Consider the following 21,700-nt stretch of genomic DNA (forward strand, 5'->3'; position numbering starts at 1 on the left):
GCTCCAAGAGAAATATGGGATCTGATGGTGGGATTTCCTTAGTCCATTCAACGTCCAAACCACAGCCTAAGATGCATGACGGGTTATGATCGAGTCTATTTATCATTGCCCAATGATTTTTCTCCAGTACCTCGTTTTGATTGTGTGAGTCGGACAACAACGATTCAATGGCCTCAATCTCAGGTTCACGTTCAGATTCCCTGACGAGTTTCAAGCCGATGCCGTGGTGTCCTGCCTTCGCCGTTGGTGCCGCATAATCACCAACCACAAAGTAGCCTTGACAAGCAAATACAGATTCGCAGCGTAGCCGCACATTGATATTGGTTGACGGCTCCTGAACATCTTCATAGCCAGGGGGTTGACAGTGATATCATGAAGTTCGGCGCAAGATACGGTGTTGAAACTGTCCAAAATATCAGTGGACCAGTCATCCAATCCGCCCGTCGACCGATCGACATATGTTAAATACTGATAAGTTAAAGGTGCTGAAAGAGACGCCTAGGACCATCTTGGTGCTGTGGGTGGATTGATTCGTCCTTGACACCTCGACTTGGGGTGCTGGTTCGGTGGTTCTGTTTCAGGGTTCATTCTCGCAAGCTCCAAAATACGTCTTTAATGAAATTCTCTTTCCACAAACCGGCAAGGAATTGATCATTTGTAGTACTGACGATATGTTTCGCTAGCCCGGAGATAGCGATGAGTCGATCCTTGTCGAAACTTAGGCTTGCCTGAGAAACCTCTGACGCTGGGCCCTGATCGCATTCCCAGTACACTCCGTCATTCGTAAAATGCAGAGTACGACTAGATAGGTATCTTTCTTGGACAACCCATGCTGTTCCAGCAAGCTTGTTTCTAATGTGCCATCTGTGTTGTCCGAATTTCTCAACTCGACAAATGTTTAGAAGATGGCGCCCATCGCTTGACATTGTTTGACAGCGCCAGCGTGGGGAGCGCTCGAAAACCTCTGCCATGAGCGCCGACTCTCGGGTCCAGTCAGATGTGCTATCTTGGAAAATACACAATGAATCGACCCAAAGATATTCAATCCCAAAGTAATGGGTGATTTCTATGGCATGCCGATATGTCTTTGACAAGGCTTCTGGCGGAGCCTGCTGGCGGAAGCTGTCGAATGTATCGGTAGTCAGGGCGAGGACTCTCAGGTCGCCCCAGTAATGACTATGCGTTGCATATCTAGCATTTGGGCGGCCCTCGTCCATCAAACGCAAACGCACCGAATCGCGGAAAACTTCGGCCACTCATATAGGCAAAAAGGGTGTTGCTGAACGAGGTTCTCCGCAAGTGTGTGACCTGTGGCATGTTTCAAGCCAAAATTTACTCAAGTGTAAGCGTCTCTAGTGCTTGGCGAACAGATTCGGGAGTCATATTCTGGCGCTACATATTAAAATCAGTCACGGCTACTTTCCAGAGCCCAAGGTTTATCATACCTCGATAGTCTGTCAACATGGCTTTAACTGTGCACTGAATATATCTTGTGAAATTAACATCTTCCATCGGGTGGTGGTCTTGTGCGCCGGTGCGAGTGGGTGTATCCATCATTGAATCGCGGGTTTCTTCGACGCTATGTTGTTTTGCCAACTCAACGTCGCCAGATGTGTAAGGAATCTCAAGAGTAAGAACTACTTCACTGCCTCCAGTCGACAGTAACTACCACCCAAGGACGCGCTCAGGAATCGTGCCAGGTACATATGATGTGTGGCTCTCAAGGCCATGCCTTGAGAACTGAAAACAGATGTCGCACCCTGCAGCAGATGAGGCCAGAAGCTCCGAAAATGTGTTGTAGTGAGAGCCTCTACGTTTAACAAACTGCCCCCGGGGGGGAATTTTGAGGGTCGGGATCGAAACAGCGGCCACACTCGTCCACCATAAACTTGCACTTCTCGCAAACCGTCGCTAGAGGTCTATACCATGGCGGGTCAATTGTATGTGCAGGCGTGGAATCTGAATTCGATAGAGTGGGAACCGGCGGTGTTCGTAGAATCGGTAGACTTGTCCGCGCTCATCGTCCTGAAAATAGTCAAGTTCGTCGTTGCCGGGGGGGAGGGGCGTAGCACACTGCGATGATTTCGAATCGTCTGCAGTTTGATACCCAACGCTCAAGGCAAGTTGAGGACAGTGCAGTGTTAAGAAGAAAGACTCCCTCCCCAAATTATTCGACACAGGACTGCGACACAAATCACATGCTGAAGCAGGGTTTTGGAACCTTTCGTAACTCAAAAACGAACCATATTATTGCTCTCATCAAACACAGGGTGGGGACTCATGTTGTCATCTTCCACAAGTGAAACCGTCACTCATCAAAATCACATCACCAATCTCAAATCAAAAGCCATCGAAATATAAGCCGGCAAAGACATCAGATTCAAAAAACAAATGAAAAACTGCAAAACCCGCTAGCTAAACTAGATACATCGCTTCGCTTCGCTCAAAAGCCAAAAAAGACCGTACATGTTTCCACCCCTCTCTTCCCTTGCCAGGCCTGAAAAGCGAGAGAAAGAGTGAGATGAAAAACAGAAAGTATTTCATACAACCCAGCACCAGCAACCCTTCCAGGTTTGCCATCCCGAAGACAGTCCTCCAGAACCCATTGCTGTTGTTGCCTTCAGGCGTCCAAATCTGACTGCAGCAGATTATACCATGACCGCATTTACAAGATGCCGCAGGTGAGGACGTTGAGGGTGATGGAGCCCTGATGAGTAATTATTAGTGATTTATATGTTAAGAGAGTTCCAGGGAGGAATCTTACAGAGGCAGGAGCGTCAACGTTGCAGCACTTGACAACACCGGAGCAGGTACCGCCAATGACGCCGAGGACGCAGCTAAGGAAGCCGATCGGGATGCCGAGGATGGGGGCGGGGTTGCAGCAGAAGGGCTTCTCGTTGTTGACGGAGCACTGGTTGACGGGGGTGCCACTGCCGTCACCGCCGCCAGTGCGGGCAACGACAACATTATTGTTGGCGACGTCAGCTGCGGGGAGAGCAGCGGCGGTCATGGCGACGGTGAGGATGGTGATGAGGCTGGAGAACTGCATTTTGGCGGTGGAAGAGTTGGTTGTTTTGAAAAGCAAGAAAGTGTTCGGTTGTTTGGAAGGCTGAGTTGGAACTGCTGGAGTAACTGTTGATGTTGATGATGAGAGAAGTTTAATGTCTGATGAAGGGAGAAGAAGGGAGTTTATATAGACATTTAGAGAGTACGCTTTCAGTCATATCAGCCATGAAAGTCATCCTTATTCAAAAGTGTGCCTCTCATCCAACCCGTCATCCCGGCTTTCTGCTTGCATTCGGATGTCTTCCTTGATTGTGATTGCGGGCTTCACCTAGATCAACATTGCATTTTCCTATCTTGAATCTGCAAAATAGCCTCAAGAGTGCTATACCTTGTCGTGTGGTGAAACCAAGGAGGCGAAGAGTTGGAGTACTGCTTGGCAAACCTTCAGGAAGCAAAGTGTCACGACATCTACAACGCCTACAAGAGCCCCAAGCCTGCTGCGACCCTACGACAACCAGTCAATGCTACGATGTCCCGTTTCCATGCATGATGACGATCATTGACAGGTTCAGCTAGCCAAACCCGTAATATCATGATGTAGAACGTGAAGCCGGAGCATACGTCAGTATGTCCGGCGCTTTCTGCTCGAGCTAACTGTCAACAAGAGAAACTCAAAGCTATGCATCATACTGCATCTACCAACATATCTCTCCCATTGTCAGTGATAATGTGGCGCGTATGAAAACTCGGTCCGAACGCCAGCGCTGTAAGGGAAATGAGGCCAAGGTGGTTTGGCCGAACATCGGAAGGAGTGAGCAATGAAAGCCATTGGACTGTACTACTTCTAGTTCTTCATGTACCTACCTAGGAGCAGCCTCGTGAATAACTGTCGAGGCACTTGTGTAATCCGATCTCTGCTATGTGAAGAAGATCCGTACAGCTACAGGCTAAAGGTGATTGGACGAACATTAGAGACACAAAGGGGAGATGGTGTCGTGGCAAAAGGGGTCGAAAATGCGGCCAAGGAGGTTCACGATCATGTACTAGTGTCATGTTGTGTAGCATGAAGCAACATGATCTGATCTTGACGGTGAGCTATTGGCAGCAGAAGGTGGTGTCGAGGAGACGGCAGGCAACGGCAACTCCCCGAGGGGATGCAGGAGCATTGGAGTGGACCGACCAACCACAGGCACAGCTACGAAAAGCTTTCCATGGTCAGCCCATCCGCAACTTGGTCGGCTGCCAATAGAACCACACCCCAGCACACCGGAAAATGCGGGGGACAAGGAGTGCTGCATCGTGCGGACTATTTTGAGAGTGATGTGTTGACTGTAAAACAAATCTCCATGCCACCTAACTGAGACAGTTGTGCACCGTTTTCTGTCTTTCGAAATGCATCACCTGCATCCAAAGTACTGGCTGGTCCCCTAAATCAAGGTTGAACGGCCAAGTTGTTGCGGGAAGTCGGTCATTTGTTCACAATAATCAAAGCAGTGCTCCTCAGCTCTCCACAAAATCAGCTTGTTTCTGTTGAGCTTCTCCCTTGCTTGGAGGACTCAGCTACGCCCGGCCCGGAGCGCTTGCCCCGAGAAAGGTCTGTGGTGATGTCATCAGGTGGACTTGCCGGCCCAGAGAAAAGTCAATGAAGTGCACGACAGAAGTCCCTGCCTAGGCCAGATGGTTGGGTCGAAGCAACGAAACCAGAAATGCAAAACCAAGGCTCCTGTTCCGATGGTGTACTACCCGACATCATACCGAGTTGCCGCCTGAAACCATTAAGTGTCATATTTCGAGACTGTCAGTAATAACCTAGCAAGAACAGAAAACAGCGGGTGGGCGTTTCTCTATGACGCTTTCAGTATCACAGCGGCTGAACAAACTGACAGCTCAGATCATGAGAACATGGACTACACGAGACCACCCAAAGCACTTTGTTCACCGCCACTACTTTCCAACGGAGTACGACGGCTTTGGAGGCTTGCTTCAGAGCTGAAAACTCAGAAATGACAACACACATTCAACCACGGCTCGAATCCTATTGACTGGCCTTGACCAAGCCCGAGCGTTTGCATTACCCGGGCCATTGCAACATCGGCAACCGAAAAGTTGTCATTGCTCGCTGTCATGCAACACAGCTGTTCATTTTCCGCAGATTGCGCCTCACAATAACAGGATGTTGGCAGATGCTGCAGTCTGCAGCAGCCGCCTTGTTGCTTCTCTTAATCATCCTCCTTGCTAGCCAACTTTTTCTATTCTCTGACCGTGCCGATCCTTTCTCTATCCAGCATGATCAACACTCATACACGCTCGTCTTCCCCTTGCTCCAGCCTTAAGCTTATCTCAACCTTCACTACCTTGCAGAAAAGGCCAAGCCGGACAATAAGCGGGAAGGATTTGACTGCGAGAAGCGGACTGGGAGTCGCGGGTAGTTCCGTTTTGGCTGACGTTGATGTTGTGGATATCCAATCATGACAATTGGCAGGTTTGGCTTCCAGCTCTTTCGACTAACCGTCAGGCCACACCTTCATGATGTCTACTGACGCAAAGGTGCCCCAATGCAGCCAGCCCCGAGACCGCTCACCACATGATGCCAACTGTCGTTCGGTCTCCCGTCCTTCTCACGCCTCGCTTACTACTACTGTCCATGACGGACCGACAGTCGAAAATACTCCGGGCAGATCGACAAGCTGCAGCTTGATCCTCTCTCGAATCTCGATATGGTAACCACCCATGATACGGAACGCGTCCCAACGTTTGATTTCTGCGGGCACCCACACCTGGTTAGAGATGATGTCTGAGACCTTGGAACTTCGCAGGTGGAACAGTTGATCATTAACATTCTTGGGATAGCTGCTGTCGAAGTTCTGGCTCAACGATACAGCAAGGAACTCAACACACTTGGACTGGGGCTCTGTCAAGGTTAATGGCAGCAACAAATTTGAAGGAAGCATTGAGGCGTTCCGGCATTTACACCAGGGTTATCCGAGGCCTGCTCCGATCATGATGAAGTCAAATTCTGGGGGTCAACCGGATACCCCCCTCAAGACTAGTTTTTGGGTTGTGGCAATGTTCTCCTGGCTCTCTCTAAATGCATCAACCATCAGAGAGACAGGTGGGTTCCCATGGAAAAGCCTATGTTAGGGACTTAGGATTGTTGATATGGACACATGATCACGAATCTCAGCAGCCACGAAGCTCTCGATCATGGAGCAGAGGATACTCACAGGTGACAGGCTGTTCATGTATCAGACATTGACGCCAGCTATTGTGTCTTGAATCTCAGCCGGATTAGATCCATGCTCTCGATGACTGCATCTTCAAGACACATTCATCTAGAGCTGCGCATTTCGAGTCCTCAACTTGTCAATTGTTGGAAGACTTGAGGTAGGTGGAGCCAAGTCACGATTCAAGCTTGTGGAGCGAAGGAGGCTTCAACACGACAAAAGGTAAGCATATCCTTGGGACTACTTGTGCACTCTCACCATAGCATTTTTCTAACATCACAGCATAGGTCAAGGTTCTATAGTGTAGCGGTTAGCACTTCGGATTCTGAGTATCAGAGCCATTCCGGCAACCCCGGTTCGAGTCCGGGTAGGACCTCAGCAGCAACATTTTCTTTTACCAATTATGCCTTAAACGGTGGGCACTGATTCTTTTTCTCTCCTCCACAAGCCACAGAGAGAAAACCGCAAATCCTCTCAGCCCTAAAAGCCGTTGGCTCCACCTCCTTTCGTTCAACCCCTGAACCTTGCTTTTTAAGCTTCGCACACAAGGACCACCCACGAGAAGCTCAGATACATGCTTCAAAAGTAAAACTTCCGCCCAGCAGATCTCAACGTATACGGCTCAGGCGATGCATGTCGCCCGGCTAGCTCAATCGGTAGAGCGTGAGACTCTTAAGGAGTTCCTCCGTCAAATCTCAAGGTTGTGGGTTCGACCCCCACGTCGGGCTCAATTCCCGGCATCGAATGTGCCATATTTTTGCTCATTTCGTCTTTTTCTTTATTTGTACAGCATGTTTGGCAATTGGCAGTCAGATCTCTGGATCTACAGGAGAATGATACCCACATGGAGGTTGACAAGTGTTTCTCCACACCTTATTTGACTAGGATTGATATTGCTTGTTGCTGAGAGAGCAGGCCCGAGATTGTATCTATTGCATATGTCACACCTTGGAAACCCCCAATATATTTCCTGTTGCTGCGGACGTTTGTGGTGCCCGGTCTCGGTAAGCCGATATTTGGTCTGGTATGACTCGAGATAACTTAGGCTGTCTAGTATTCTTCATGATGTATGCCAATCTGGGATCTCAGGGTCCAGGGGTCTTCTCAGGTAACATTGGAGGCTGGTGGAGGTTGCACTGCACCAGATATGTCTCGGCTGTTGGCAGTTTTGATCGTATACCGTGTATTGTGTTGTCCATTCGGTGAGATGTGGGCGTTTTCCCATTGGTGTCAGGTGTCACGGAGGCTTCTGTTATGAAACATTGATGCTCAATATTTCGGGAGGGGCTTCGACCCTGGACTGTGAATGTCTTCTGGCACATGGAAAAAGAGAGATGGTTAGCCATATCCCCATGGGTGAATTGAACAATATATGTGTGACATTGAGAGATGTGCTAGTGCAATTGAGGTGCTAGGTGATTGATGGTTGAGTTGACCGTGACTGAATCCAAGTCATATATATAGATGAATTTTCATGATGAACTCTGCAGCATGAAGAATGCAAAGAAATGTGAGCTCTGTTAAGGGCTTTTATCACTGTGCTGGGATCAGTTTGGGCTTGCGTTCAGGGATGAAAACTTTGAGAGCTTCCGACAAATAAACATAAAAGTTAACCTGCGGGCCAGGCCGGTGGTGATTCACAATAGCCATAGGACTCATCAGTTGTTGAGAGATAGCCGTTTACGCCATCTGCTCGTGTTTTTTCCAGTTGAGCACACTCAGACGACCATGTTTCAGTTGCGCGTTCATTTAGTCACACCGAAAGGTTACCACAACCACATAAAAGTTAAGAAACTCCACAAAATTTGTTGACAGCTATCATGAAAAGCCTCAAATCCACTCATGATCTCAACCGGTAAACCCAAGCCCGCATGGCTCAGTGGTAGAGCGCATCACTAGTAATGATGAGGTCGTCAGTTCGATTCTGGCTGTGGGCATTCAAATCTATCTTTTGCGGTTTCATTTCGCTATTTTTGCCTCCCGTAGCATTGTTTCCCCATTTCCTTGCAAATCCCAATTCCCAAAACATCAGGCCACATTTTGTTTTCCCGCCCCAGTTGAGCGCTTGTCGCGGGGCGCACAGTTGACCCAAATCTGCGGGACCCCCCCCCGATTGATAAGTGTGGCTTGCCAAGGATCCACTAATTCTGGCCCGAATTGGCATCGCTGGCGCGGGGAGCTTCGACCTCTCTGAATGTGGATATCCACCCACCTCATCTGCACCTCACAACCCAACCACAACTCCACAGTGGCTCCTTTTTTTTCTGGAGTGGTTTTTGGGGCTGGTCCTTTTTTGAATCTGTGCTGGTTCCATTTCGCTTTGGCAAAGAGCCAAATAAGAAGTCAGATGAGTGGCGCATCGACGGGCACCACCAGGGACCACCGCAATAACTAAGCAGAGAGCGGCGCTAAAAACTGCAGGTGTTTGAACGTCTCTCCTCTCTTCCATTTTCATCACTCTCATACGATCACCTCAGCTATCAACACCTCTTTCTTCAAAGTGCAGGAGATACCTCGTCATCATCAGCCAGAATACGATAAAAGAGAGCAGCAAAATGTCGTCACCAACATCCGGCAACAGCCCGGTGAGAAGCGGGATGGAGACCCCGCCTACGCCTCACCCCATCTCGGATGAGGTCCTGCGCGCCGTTTACGCGTCAGATATGGAAATGTACCCCGCGGGGCTGTCGTACGACAGACTCTGCAGCTGGGTGGCGGCCTGTCCCGAAATGTCGATATGCTGGTCATCACCCAAGACGGGAATACTCGGCGTGGTTATTGTCTTGCCCATGTTGAGGGAATACTGGGAAGACTTGCTGGTGGGAAAACTGAAGGAGCCTACTGTCGACGCGCATACCATGTTTCCTCACGACAACAAGAGGGAGCAAAAACCACAGGCGGAACATGTTGAGGTGGCAGGGGCCAGGCAGATCGGCAACGGCAAGGCACCAAATGGAAGGATATCTGCCGTGCAGGAGAACGAGGAGCAACAAGAGGTTGGACTGCATGTTTATCATATCGAGCGGTTAGCTGTCGAGCCACCTACTTCGAAGCAGAGGAGGTTTTCAGAGATTGCTATGGAGGAGGTTACGAGACGGGCGGCGGAGAAGAAGGGGTGGAAGGTTGTTGGGTTGTCTGGTATGTCTTGCTTTTACCCTCACCTCATATGGCGGATGGTAATACTGACGTAACAAACAGCTCTCGTCGCGACAGATGGTGGGAAAAGGACGTTTCAGCGCATGGGCTTCAAGAACACCGGCTACAGAGAGCTGTTTGTCACCAAGGTAATACGCAGGCCTTCGTATGCCGCCATTGGCATCGGGAACAGTCCCAGCATCCCCGAGGACGCTGTTGACGAGCCCGAGGAGCTGGACATGCTCTACATCTACCCTGAAGATGGAGCGGGGGGCAAGAGCGTCAGTGAGATTATTGGATATGGCCGGACAGTGGTTGCCATGTCTGAGATGACTGTCAAGCGCGTCAGTCAGGAGGAAGGGGAGCTACCAAGTCTGTTAATGTCAAGTAATGGGAATGGCTGTGCATTGGAATTATCGAGCTCGATTTGAGCAGTTGGATAATGAACAGCAATCAATGCACAGCCGGGGAGCAAATAAACGAAGCAACATCTCTACTCCACTTGCTTGTACCATTTCAATTCTGGTCTATCCAACCGGAGTCAGCTCCGTGGAGATACTGCTGATGACCCAGGAAGATCCAAGCTCGGGGACGTCTACTGTGCGGGGATAAGAGACATTGCTGTCTCGGTTCACGACTGCCGGTATCACTGCGTCTACGGCCCGTCTGCATACAACCCTGCGATCTGGTGTCTATGGCACCCTAAAGGGGGGGAAAATGCGGAGGTGGAAAGACAATGTTGATTGCTTTCAGCCCAAGCAGGGCGACATCGAGGGACTGCAGCGCGGGTATGTTGGACGGACAGAGCCGGAATCCAGACCTGATGACGCGGCAACTGCCGTGGATCAATGGGCCAGCCATGGCCTCGAGGAAAGACTCCAGCTGGATAATGTTGCGATCGGTGGTTTCGATGTTGTGATCGAGAGACAGGATCAACAATGTTGCTGCCCAGTTACACGAAACAGTCTCCCATTGGGCGTTTGTGTGAGTCGTTGTTGTCATGGATTGATGGGTTTGACGCTGGTCTATCTATCGGAGGTCATGGAAGAAGAGTTGTCGAATGGGGGGGATGGTAGGGGCAGACTCAAGTATAAAGAGGCGGTCTCTTGCCCTCGAGAGAGGTCAAGCTTTTCATCAGCATCAACCAACCTCTCGAGCAAACAATAAACCATAAGAATCATCCCAACCATCAAAATGAAGTTCACCGCCACCACCGCCCTTCTCACCCTCCTCACAACCGCCACCGCCCTCCCCTGGTCCTTCAAGAGTGCCGGCAATGGCAAGCACTCTGATGAGATCACGTACGTCTCCCTCCCCCTCACCCTCTATCACCCTTTTCTGACATCGGGTAATAGCCTCCACCTCACCCTCGACAAAGGAACCACCACCGCCCACCACCGCCCCCCCAAGTCAAAGTCGGAAGAGATGAAGATCATCATGGGCATGTCCGATGTCTGCCTCCGCGTCTGCTGGCCCGAATCGCCCAAGTGCCCAGAGGAATGGGTAAGCATCATTCATCATCGGAAGCAAGCGCATGGAGTAATTGCTGATGGCCTGTGTCATTTTAGTCACCCAAGAACATGGGCAGCGACGAGGATCCGTGCTGGACTTGCTGCAGGAAGATGGAGCATGATCTTTGAGCACGAGACATTTCTCAGTGGCAAGGGGGTCGCTGGGTTTTGGGGTATTTGGTAGCTGTTGAAGGGACATGTCGGAAGTTGGATTACATACACTCCTTTGGTGAAGATAGCTTACCTTTCCTAGGGCTTCATGTTAACGAAGGTTGAACGGTTAATGCCTGGGATGACAGATAAGAAAAAGGTGACTAGAAAATAGATACACTGTTTCTGCAACTTTGGTGGCATCTTGAGGTGAAATCTTGGATATGCATGGCATGTTCATGACCCTCGGCTCTGCTTCCGTTCGATAGCTAACAGTAGGCAGGTTAACCACATCGGTGGAGAGTTGATATCAAATACGAGGCATTAAAGGATCACGGCTAGGCATCTCGACTATCTCAACATATTATCCACTATATTTCAATGGCCCTTTTTACATAGCAGTTGTGATTTGTTTGTTGCTGACAGGATACGCGTTGGACGCGCTAGGTAAACTCGACAACTCCCACCACAGGTAAGCTCTGAAGATAGTCATCAGAGACAAGAAAAAAGAGAAAATGGGTAACGATAAACTGTTGTAGTGAGAAAGAAAGCAGCAGGCACAGTTAAAAATGACAAAAGAGATGCCCAATAACAGGATTGAACTGTTGACCTTCGCATTACCATATGCTGGTTTCCCAGTATTAGTACGACGCTCTAACCAGCTGAGCTAATCGGGCTGAGTGGAGATTGATGGTTTTCTACAGGGATGTAGCTCTCATTAACAAGTTGGGCCTTTTTCCTGGAGGGTCTCGAATGCAAGTTGGACACTAGGAACAGTCCTGCGTATGCTGTCTATTCATACAAATTACAACTCCCTTCTGGAAAACGAAACATTAGTGTAGTTTGGGGAGGTTCGGGGTTGTGATATACTCCAACATTAGTATATGGCGTTGCGGTGTTCAGACTTCAGGGGCTCAGTAAACAGGTCCATGGGCATACAAATACTTTCGACAGATCTCATGCAGGTCGTACTATGAAAGGAGCTTGGTTGTCTATTTGCGTTTTGTGTGAGGTAGTCTATACAAATCACGGTAAACTCCCGGCCGGTTGTACATGAAAAAGTATCAGCTGCTGTTTCCTTTTGGAAGGATTCTTCAGCGCGCCTCCTCGTGTGGTTCACCCGGATTGATGGTGAATATCCTATCTACGCTGTTCGCCCCTCTGCATCCCTCCTCAAAATCTCATTCAACCCCTCCCTTTTCACACAGTTCTCCAACTTGAAACTCCCCGCCAGCTCATCTAGCTCCTCCAACGTCTTGCCCTCAAAGTAACTCGCATACTCCCAGCACAAAATCTCACTCATGAGAGTCTCCCTCAACACTCGGTGAATATGCCCTTCTATCTTCCAGACTTGTGGGTATCTCTTGTTGATATGCTCGGGAAGAATTGCCTCCTTGAAGTGAGCGATGACGGGCTCGTAGATGTGCTTTACGGCAGAGTCGTCGCGGCCCCTATTCCGGAAGTGTTAGAAGAGAAGTGTCAGAGTATCATGTGAGGCTTACCATTTATCAACACCCAAACGCTTCTTCTTCTCCAGAAAAGGCTTCAGCAGCTTGATGTAAGCCGAGTCTGGCGAAGCGTGGACCATGCCTTGAAATCCAATGTCTTTGTACAGCCAAATGCTCCAGCTGATCTCATCTTTCTTGTAGATTTTCAGCTGCTGGCCTAGCAGGTCGTAACGTTGCTGATTGACTTTCTCATAGTTCTCGTCTCCCGGGCTCGCATAGACGGGACCAAACTCGCCGTTCCAAATCTGGCATCGTTAGCACCAAGTCAAAGTCGAACACCTATGCCATGGAAGCCAGACCCACCGGGACACCTTTCTCTTTCATGAACTGCACCTTCCTCCCGTATGTCTTCTGCAGGGACTCCTTCTGCTCGGGGCTTCCAACATAGGGCTCGCCTGCTGGGAAGCCAAAGCTGGCGTAGTCGTGTATGGCGTACACGCAGTTGGGGAGGACTTCCTTGAACCCGGTGAAATCCATGGCGTAGGTGTTGCCGTCCAGAAACAGGATGTGATCTGGGTCAACCTCGCGAATAGCCTTTTCGGCTCGCTTGTACCAGGCTTGAAGTGCAGTGTGGTCAGGGTCGGCGGGTTCGTTCATGGGGTTGTAGCCAGCGACCTGTTCAGTTGAACGTCAGCAGGGAAGCCAACTGGCAAAGGGGGCTTCACTAACCCAGGTGTTATTTTTGTAATGCTTCGCAATCTCGACCCAGAGATCCGTCATGCTGTCCTGGAAGACTTTGAAGTCCCAAAACAAAGCTTTGTGAATACCCGCATCAGAGTGCCAGCCTTGATTTTGGCCTCCAGGGAAGGTGTGCATGTCGATGATGGTATATAAGCCCTCCGCTGCACAGGCGTCGACAATGCGATCAATGAGCTTGAAGCCTTCCTGCTTGATGATGCCCGGGTTGTGGTCGTCAAGGAAGTGGTGGTAGTTGATGGGGATGCGGATGCAGTTTAGACCAAGGGAGGCAAGAAAGCGGGCATCGGAGGGAGTGAAGAAGTATTCGAGGAACTTCACGGGTGTTAGACCATGATCAGTAGTGGAAGAAGGGGCAACAGAGCAGACCTTGTCGAAGAAGAAGTCATATTTCTCCTGACCGAGAACCTCGAGCATTGCCTTCCTCATCTCATTCTCATGACCAGGGTAGCCAGTGATGAAGTTCTCCATGTTGGTGTGACCGCCAGTGGCACACTGTTAATAGTCAGTGGTATTTCCCAGCATACTCTAGAATAATTGACACTGACACCTTTGAGAATTACCTGCTTTCCATCAGCATCAACGATGTCAGTCCCCTCCACACGGAGGCATCTCATTGGTGTTTTTGGCGCCATCTTTCCTTCAGTGCCCAAAGAGCAATGTGTGAAGGGGGATGGAATCGAGACAACAGTTGAACGGTCATGACAACGTTGATGTACTCGCATGGCATGGCTGACCATTGGAGCGCATGCACCTGTTCGTCATGTGGGCACCGCCGGAGGGGTTCGGGCATCAATACACCGCGCCCCGGATGCCCCACACCGATCCCGGATGTCGAACTCCGGACTGTATCCACAGAAAGAAGGACTAAATAGTTTAACCGGAGGGCAAACCCAGTAGACTGCATTGGATGTGATGTTTGCGATCTCAAAGAGCTTGGTTCGCAGAGGAGGTCTTGGTAATTGGTGGCTTCTTCTTCCTTTCACGACCGTCGACGTTAGTGCAAGTGCAACTGTCCTGGGTAAACGGGGCGCGGCCGAAGCATACTCATTAAGTGTCGGTCGCAGTTTGCTCAAGATATGCTTGACATCCTCGTTCTGGTAAATTGTACAATGAAGAGCCTGAAGATAGATTCATGATCCCATTTCTGTTTCGTGAATTAGGTGCTGCAATTGGTCGAGAAGACGTCGTTGAGAGAGGGTGGGTTAAGAAGGAAGAAGAGCCGCCATGTGACTAGAAGCGGACATGGTGCCTTTTAGTTGTATACCTAGGTAGAGATAGGTACCATTTTGCCAGTGGTTGGCACAATGAACAGGAGCTGCCAACTGACGCTTCTATCAATCTAGAGTGGATCAAACTTGCTAAGTGGGGTGCCTCCAAATCCCGTTTATTACTTGTCAGACCTACAGAATCGGCTTACAACAAGATGTGGGACATCTCACATGGGGTTGTCAATGTCCATATCCCAAATCTCGTTGCGAGTCGGTTCTGTAGGCCCAACAACTAGGTAGGGTACGGAAACAAGATGAAGAAGCTGAAGAATGATTTGTATACTTCCCCAATTATTCCCGATGGTGTTTTCTCTTCCACGCCTCAACGGCGTCAACTACAATCTGCGCCACAGATAGCACTCTTTCCTCACCCAGTCGGCGTCCAAACAGCTGAATGGCAGCCGGGATGCCATCGAAGAGTTCGGGATCGTCTGTCTGACTGTCAGCGTACTGTCCATTCGTTTGATGATTGTTATATTTACATGAAGCCATGTTTCGCCGATCCTTGTCGGTAAGGGGTTGGAAGTTTGGGTCCAGGGTGTCCAGGTTCTTATCCGCAACTGTAATCGGTATCACGGCGATGCAAAAGTTGAGCACGTTGAGAGCGCTTGTGTACGCCGAATGAATGAACTTTCCAGGTGGAATGGCGCTATGTGGACTGGCCGGAGCAATGACAACGTCAACAGGCCGACCTGATGAGGTTAGCATGTTCTGGAAGTGCCAGGTGTCTCACGCGGAAATCATTACCAGAACTTGTTTTGCCTGCGGAAGACTGCCAGTAATCGTTGTATTTCCAGCGGTAGTCCTTCATTTTGAGCACCACCTGCTCATACTCTGGGAGTGGAATAGGAGGTCTGCGCTTGCCGCCGGGGAACACGTTCACGATTTCGGGGAAGATAGGCTCCCCGGACTGTTGAATTGCTTCCCAAACGTCAGGACAGCCGTCACTCCGTGCAATCGGACCCTAGGAAAGTGTTTGGTCAACTCCCTTCGACATAATGAAGCAAGTTACTCGCATGTATCCTCAGAAGTGTAATTGTTCGAAGGAAGCACCTAGTCCAGGAGCTCCGACGCGCACGCAAATGTCAGTACTTAAAAGTAACTCTAGAGCAGATTTCAGCATACCTCAAAATCTGCATTCGTCAAAGCCTGTTTCACGATCTCCAGGGCCCGGGCAACTGGTGGATGCGGAACTGCGATGCCGTCATTTGGCATGAACCCAAAAGTTGGTTTACAGTCCGATTCGTCGTCGTTTTCGTACTCATTGCCCGCTCGCCATGGAATAGGGTGTGTGTATGGATCACGGGTCCAAGGCTCTGTTGACAAGAGAGATATGAATTGGAAAGGAAACAGAGTTACATGCAGTATGCATAAGAGCGGGCCTTATTGTTCGTGTTCACTTGGAATCGAGCATCTGTCACCGAGAATAAACAGCACGCGCCGCTCGCTAAACTTGTGATCGTTATTGGGTGAGCTAAAGCGATGAAAGTCTAGGTCTGCGTAATGACCAAAACCTCTCTCGTAGCAATCAAAATGGGGTGCAGATTCTCTACTCTGCCGGTGTAAGGAAAGATTTCCACATTAAGACACCATTGAGATTCAATGTGGCGGATCGACGGACCTTGTAATCTAGCCTCATATTAATCTGGGTAAGTGATTCCCCGATCATATAATGAAAATGGTTGTGCATTGTTCACTGCAATCTTCGAAATTCGCGAAGGCGAGGCAGATTCACACCAAGTGATGGAACACAGGGCAAGTCAAGGATACAATGCGTAAATATGACTCTGAAATCAGAGGAGAACAAAAAATTATGCTTTAGTTTAATGTACAAGCCAAACTGCTGATCAGCGAGGACGTATCGTCTACTAGTTCTTGCCCCCTATTCAACCCCTGAGATCGCCCCACTTGTTCACACGGCAACGAGACGACCCCTGTTCGACACTCAACGATGTGCTTCGATAGAGAACATCCACCACACTAGAGGGCAATTGAAATGTACGATACTTGTTTGCCGATGGAGTAGATGTTGATGATTGGCCTCTGAGGTATTAGATCCAAAAGTGAGCAGGGTGAGGTGGTTAGTGAAAGCAAGAATAAATGGTGCACAATATTCAACCAGAAAGAAGTCCTCCACTGTCTCAATTTCCAAAGTCTCGCCATGCATCATCCCGTGACAATAAACCTCTCCTAGGTATTCGTATGTCTGCTTTGGCACACCATCATCACCCGTGTAATTGCTAACAGCCGTAGGTCTGAGCATGTACAGGACCGAGGTATCATGAAATGCCACTATGACATCTCCTGGCTGAGCTGCGACCGGTCCCATCCCCACATCTCGTTAATCCTCTGTCAGGAACGGGCTTTTATGGTCCATCTGTTCTAGTCGATCTATGCAAGGAAAGGGTCTACTAGCTGCGCTCTGACTTCCTCCTTCCGCATTCCCGCGCGCACTAGATCCGAGATGCCATTTTTTACGAATTCGCCTTTTTGCAGATGAGACAAAATCCTGGAAAGCGCTGGATGGACTAACAGTTTACCGCCGGCTTCAACTTCACACATGGCCTTCTCCAGGTATGCAAGCTCCAAAATCAGTTTGAGACGTGTCTGGTCCTCGGTCTGGGCCCGGGGGCTCTGTCGATATTTTACAGTGACGGTGTCTCCGAGCATAATCCGTAAAGAAGCGTCGCGGTCTTCGCACAAATACAGCTGGCAGAGTTGCCCCACTTCAATATAGTAGTCGAGATAGTGCTCCTGGCTCGATTGCCCCGAAGTACCATGGCTTGCCTACACGTCCAACCTGGCCAATTCGGATGCCTTGCAGGTCTAGAACTCTTTCGTTGTTCGACTTGATCAATTGTGTCGTTGCTTCTTTGCCTGTTGGGCTATAAACCCAGAATCTGGGGTGGTCATTGGTTGCTAAAGCGATGGTAGTGCGGTAGTGTGAGAAACCCGGGACCCAAGACGGCAGCCTTTTTGCCACCTCGTCTCCGACTCGGCCAACCATTCGTTTAGGAAATTGGGCCATTTCAAGTATAATTCCAAGATGTTCCATTTTCTCAATGATAGTGCGTGCGACTTGGGTGTAAAGGATATCGGCGGTCATACTTTCTGAGTAATCCGGAGCAATGGCATCTGGCGCGTCGGGAGCAAGAAGTCCGAACAATCCGTGGACTCTATCTCGAGGATCGCTTGATGTTATGTACGGCCAACTGTCAGCGTAAACCAACCAACCAGAATAAGCCCCATAAATTCTGGAAACCCGGAACATCCTTGCTCATGGCCTGTCCTCTTGGTTGAGGGGTAGGAGGATGTCCTCGCCAATACGAGTACCTTAATCCGATGAAAACAACAAGGGGTTTCTGTGCAGCGAGACTGGGAAGTTCGCAGTGTTCCATCACCTTCGATGAGCTGGTGATAGACATTCCACTCTCTATCATTGCAGCTTGCCGACGACAGCCAGCAACCACGCACCCAAGCTGCCTTCTCAACCTTTCCGCCATCCATAACCCCATTGAACAAGACTTGGCCTCAATCTTGTGGTCACCTGAAAGAAATAATGCTTCCCTCGCCAACACGAACTCCTGGAGTACCCAAATTCGACTGAACCATGGCTGGCTCTACCAAATGACAATATTCTTCTGTAATGCCATACCATCCTCCCAGTTCTGACCGAACAAAGCCCGAGCAGCTCTCGCAGCAAGAACCAAGACCCTTTCAGCTCCCTCCAGTTCCTCTTGGGTCTGTTTCTCGCGGAGATCGGTGTCAGGGTACAACATCACCATGGTCTCGAGAAACCTGAGCCACTCCTCCGCCGTGGGTTCCAAGCCATCACCGACTAAACCCCCGAATCTCTCCATTCCCCAGCTTTCTTCAGCTTCTGTATGAACTTGGCTTGCTCAGACCTGTCCTCGGATATTTCAGAGGGGAAAGGGCCAAGCCAGATCAGCACTTTGTCAGCCTTGGTATATATCTTCCCCATCATCGGCACTTGCTCATTCTTCTCCACCGTGTCCTGCTGTTGATATAGATCTGGTTGACCCAGAGGAGCAATGGCTCTGGTGATGACTCCCACTTGGTTATTTGCACCAACCCGCTCATAAGTGACGGGGTGATGTAGATCGCTGACAAGGGCGAATCAGGTACCAAGCCCCGAATCGTCCTCATCGTGCTGGTCAATGTAAAGGGGCTCGGTCGCGTCGCTGGTGCCCCAGGCATAGGACAAGACTGCAAATGGCGACAGTGCATCTATCGATGCCACTGACATGTTGCATTTGATTTGGGAGTTGGTGGACGCAAGATGTACCCTGGCCGAATGCAACGGCTGGGTATAGCTTGATCAGTCGGATGTGAGTGGATGCGTTTGGGAGTGGGATGTGGGTATAAGGATGGATCATCGCCTCCTCATGAATATGAGATTGTAGGTTGGCATCGTGAGTTGGCTCCATTGTGGGATGTCAGGGACTGTCATCGTGGCTTGGCCTGACGAGATGAAACTATCAGTGCGGAGCTTGGGGCTGGTCCAAGTTCTATCGACAAGTGTTGTCAGTCCGATCCGAACCACCGAGAAAGGGTGACCAATGAGCAACGTCGATAACAGCCTAGATTTCTTCCCTCGCCCCGCATTGGCTCGCTGCGCCTCACACCGCAAACCTTCACCTTTGACCTCAACAGCTATGGCTTCATTACCACCATACCAGTACCAACCGCTCGACCTCGATGCCGACTCGATCCGTCTCGTCCGACTATGCAAAGGATTGTCCAATGAGCAGATCCACTGCGAGCTTCTCGAGACCTACGTCCACGCCTCCAAAGGCGTCCCATACGAAGCACTCTCGTACACATGGGGAACCATAGATCGAGAGGAATCCATCATTATTGGCCGCAATTCAACCTTGCAGGTGACGGAGAACCTGTATACCGCCCTCGTGAACCTCAGACACCCACATACTGATAGGTTATTGTGGATTGATGCGATATGCATCGATCAAAACAATGACAAGGAACGGGGCCACCAGGTTGGTCAAATGAGGAGAATCTATCAGAATGCCGAGGAGGTCCTTGTGTGGCTGGGTCCCGGAAGAACTGCTGAAGCACAGTTGGCCATGAAGTTCCTGGAAGATGTCAATGAACAGGTTTCGGCAACTGACCAACTGTGGAGCTGGAAACTTCGTCGAGAAAATTGGAGGTCAGAATTGAATTGGCGGAAAAGGAAGTTTTTGGAGCGGCTTCCAGACACGGCATTGGCAGAGTACCGGGGAGCTTTGGAAGGCCTGCTTGCGAGTCCTTGGTTTAGACGCGTCTGGATCATTCAGGAGGTTGCCTGCTCAAAGAAGGCCAGAATTATGTGTGGCCGAAAGAGCATACCATCGAGGACGTTTGCTATTGCGCCAGAGTTTCTCGATTCCGCGGTTGATGATCATGTGCAGGCAATCCTTGATGTAATGCCGGGCTTCCGAAGATCTGAATCGTGGTGGAGTCACACTCGGACTCTGGGAATTCTCTTAAGGAAATTCAGAGACAGTCAGGCGACTGACATTCGAGACAAGGTCTTTGCGCTACTTGGTATGGCGCCGGATGCAGAAGCCGAGATCACGCCAGACTATGAAACGGATACCCGGCAGATTGTCCAAAAAACAGCCTCCTTTCTTGTATTCGGGAAGGTTGTTGATAAGAAAACATACGAGTTTCCGTTGTGGTCATTGCGTGAGCTGCCTGAGAAGACGGATGAGATGGTCGAAGAAGCGCTTCACAGAATGATGAGCGGAGGAGGGATCTTATCAACCGATGTCTGGATACATGTTCCCGTCAGCCTTGATCCTGCCGACTTGCTAGACGGTTGGAATACTCGTGGCGAGTATGGCCAGTATAGCACGGGCTTTGTGCGATGGAACGATCAGCGAATCCTAATGAAGCTTGCGAGATTCGTTTTTCGAGAGGCATTAGACACTCTCGCTTTGCTAGGGCCCGAACCTAACCTTGGCCAAACAGCGTCTCGACCGTCAGTGTCACTAGCTGTATGCCTGGCAGCCCAGTATCAGCAATGGAAGGTTGTGAAGTTGCTGATCGGGTATCCGACAGCTGTTCGAAAGTCGGATATGGACAGCCTTGAATCGCCGGGGCTGACAAGAGCTATCTGGATGGCTGCTTGGAAGCGTCACTTGAAGATGATACGCCTGATCAAATATGGCGTGGACCTCGATGCAAAGTGGGAACATGGAGATTTGGAGCGAGCAGATGCAATTGATCTTTTCAATGCCCTTGTTGTGGTCGACGGCGCCTCTGATTCAGCTCTGCCCGAGTTTGACGACTCTGGAACCAATCTGATTGGTTGGTGGCATATCTATGTTCGAGAGGTCAAGATTATGGAATTGCTGGCAGCCCGTGGTGTCCCGTTGGACCAAATTTGGGCGTTTCCGAATCGCAAGAACTGGGTTAGTAATGCGCCCAGAATTGTCGAAACGTTTATCATGCATGGTATGGAAATTGGACCCGTGTGCAAAGCTCTTTGCAAAGCTTCGGGTGTTGGGGTGGTAGACGGCTATGAGGATTGAGAGAACTTCATGATATCCAAGTTTAAAATATCCTTTGACACATTCTGCCAGGCCGCCCAACCATCTTCTCCGAGATCCTCCCCGATCTCATTGCCTTGGATCTTGAACACAAACGCATCTCCAGCAAAGCACCGAGTCCTTCCGAAAATGGCCTCGGGAAACCTCTCATTCTTGGGCAGATTGTCGAGATCGAAGGAGTAGAACAAGATGTAGAGTCCGTTGCAGCTTGCCAAAGGTTGGTTCTCTAGACGGAATGTCTCAATGTCTCGCCATTGCCACCCTTGTTCTGTCTTCCAGTATGGGCGGAGGTCTGGGATATGTCCCCAACAAGCATCGGGGCCGGTTTCAACACCGTGGGTAGTTGTCGTGATGGTCAAGAGGTGAGGCTCTATTGAAGGATCAGATGGAAAGCGGATGCCTCGGATCGTGACGAGGGTGGGAGGTGTTGGAGGGTCGTCGACATGAAGAGAGAATACAGAAGCGATGAAGCGTAAGGAATCGTTCAGGAAAGAAGCCATCACTCCGTCAAACTGAGCTGGAAGAATTCGTTGTTGTGCGGGGTCAGTGAACTCAGCAGTTGCACCTTCCATGTGTCAATTTATTCCCGTGGGGTGGTGGGACAGAAGGTTGACAGCCAATCCCAGG

The 21,700-nt window shown here is 49.9% G+C and overlaps 8 protein-coding genes across 8 annotated transcripts, besides 4 other annotated features; 3 read left to right on the forward strand and 5 right to left on the reverse strand.

The window, feature by feature from the left end:
• Positions 1-584: 584 nt before the first annotated feature.
• PODANS_3_5620 (uncharacterized protein) lies at positions 585-1,217 on the reverse strand (the record flags this gene model as incomplete). Its single annotated transcript, XM_001909324.1, has 1 exon — positions 585-1,217. One exon carries the CDS (start codon positions 1,215-1,217, stop codon positions 585-587), a length of 633 nt encoding a protein of 210 aa, XP_001909359.1.
• A 1,448-nt stretch (positions 1,218-2,665) lies between these two features.
• Positions 2,666-3,049, reverse strand: PODANS_3_5630 (uncharacterized protein; the record flags this gene model as incomplete). Its single annotated transcript, XM_001909325.1, has 2 exons — positions 2,666-2,707; positions 2,765-3,049. 2 exons carry the CDS (start codon positions 3,047-3,049, stop codon positions 2,666-2,668), a joined length of 327 nt encoding a protein of 108 aa, XP_001909360.1.
• A 3,473-nt stretch (positions 3,050-6,522) lies between these two features.
• Positions 6,523-6,606, forward strand: a tRNA (tRNA-Gln).
• Positions 6,607-6,868: 262 nt separating this feature from the next.
• Positions 6,869-6,958, forward strand: a tRNA (tRNA-Lys).
• Positions 6,959-8,095: 1,137 nt separating this feature from the next.
• Positions 8,096-8,167, forward strand: a tRNA (tRNA-Thr).
• Positions 8,168-8,659: 492 nt separating this feature from the next.
• PODANS_3_5640 (uncharacterized protein) lies at positions 8,660-9,796 on the forward strand (the record flags this gene model as incomplete). Its single annotated transcript, XM_001909326.1, has 2 exons — positions 8,660-9,368; positions 9,429-9,796. Coding segments are annotated over 2 exons (1,077 nt in total), but the record flags the coding sequence as incomplete, so codon positions are not given.
• A 763-nt stretch (positions 9,797-10,559) lies between these two features.
• On the forward strand, positions 10,560-11,005 carry PODANS_3_5650 (uncharacterized protein; the record flags this gene model as incomplete). The annotated part of the gene is made up of 2 exons (XM_001909327.1): positions 10,560-10,868; positions 10,934-11,005. The coding sequence occupies 2 exons, from the start codon at positions 10,560-10,562 to the stop codon at positions 11,003-11,005; spliced, it is 381 nt and encodes a 126-aa protein (XP_001909362.1).
• Positions 11,006-11,608: 603 nt separating this feature from the next.
• Positions 11,609-11,703, reverse strand: a tRNA (tRNA-Ile).
• A 467-nt stretch (positions 11,704-12,170) lies between these two features.
• On the reverse strand, positions 12,171-13,725 carry PODANS_3_5660 (uncharacterized protein; the record flags this gene model as incomplete). The annotated part of the gene is made up of 4 exons (XM_001909328.1): positions 12,171-12,477; positions 12,529-12,779; positions 12,838-13,149; positions 13,204-13,725. Coding segments are annotated over 4 exons (1,392 nt in total), but the record flags the coding sequence as incomplete, so codon positions are not given.
• Positions 13,726-14,792: 1,067 nt separating this feature from the next.
• On the reverse strand, positions 14,793-15,716 carry PODANS_3_5665 (uncharacterized protein; the record flags this gene model as incomplete). Its single annotated transcript, XM_001909329.1, has 3 exons — positions 14,793-15,193; positions 15,249-15,465; positions 15,627-15,716. The coding sequence occupies 3 exons, from the start codon at positions 15,714-15,716 to the stop codon at positions 14,793-14,795; spliced, it is 708 nt and encodes a 235-aa protein (XP_001909364.1).
• A 3,365-nt stretch (positions 15,717-19,081) lies between these two features.
• Positions 19,082-21,055, forward strand: PODANS_3_5670 (uncharacterized protein; the record flags this gene model as incomplete). The annotated part of the gene is made up of 1 exon (XM_001909330.1): positions 19,082-21,055. One exon carries the CDS (start codon positions 19,082-19,084, stop codon positions 21,053-21,055), a length of 1,974 nt encoding a protein of 657 aa, XP_001909365.1.
• On the reverse strand, positions 21,043-21,645 carry PODANS_3_5680 (uncharacterized protein; the record flags this gene model as incomplete). Its single annotated transcript, XM_001909331.1, has 1 exon — positions 21,043-21,645. One exon carries the CDS (start codon positions 21,643-21,645, stop codon positions 21,043-21,045), a length of 603 nt encoding a protein of 200 aa, XP_001909366.1.
• Positions 21,646-21,700: the final 55 nt, after the last annotated feature.

Source organism: Podospora anserina, chromosome 3 (genome assembly GCF_000226545.1).
Source record: "Podospora anserina S mat+ genomic DNA chromosome 3, supercontig 2".
Taxonomy (NCBI): Eukaryota; Fungi; Ascomycota; class Sordariomycetes; order Sordariales; family Podosporaceae; genus Podospora; species Podospora anserina.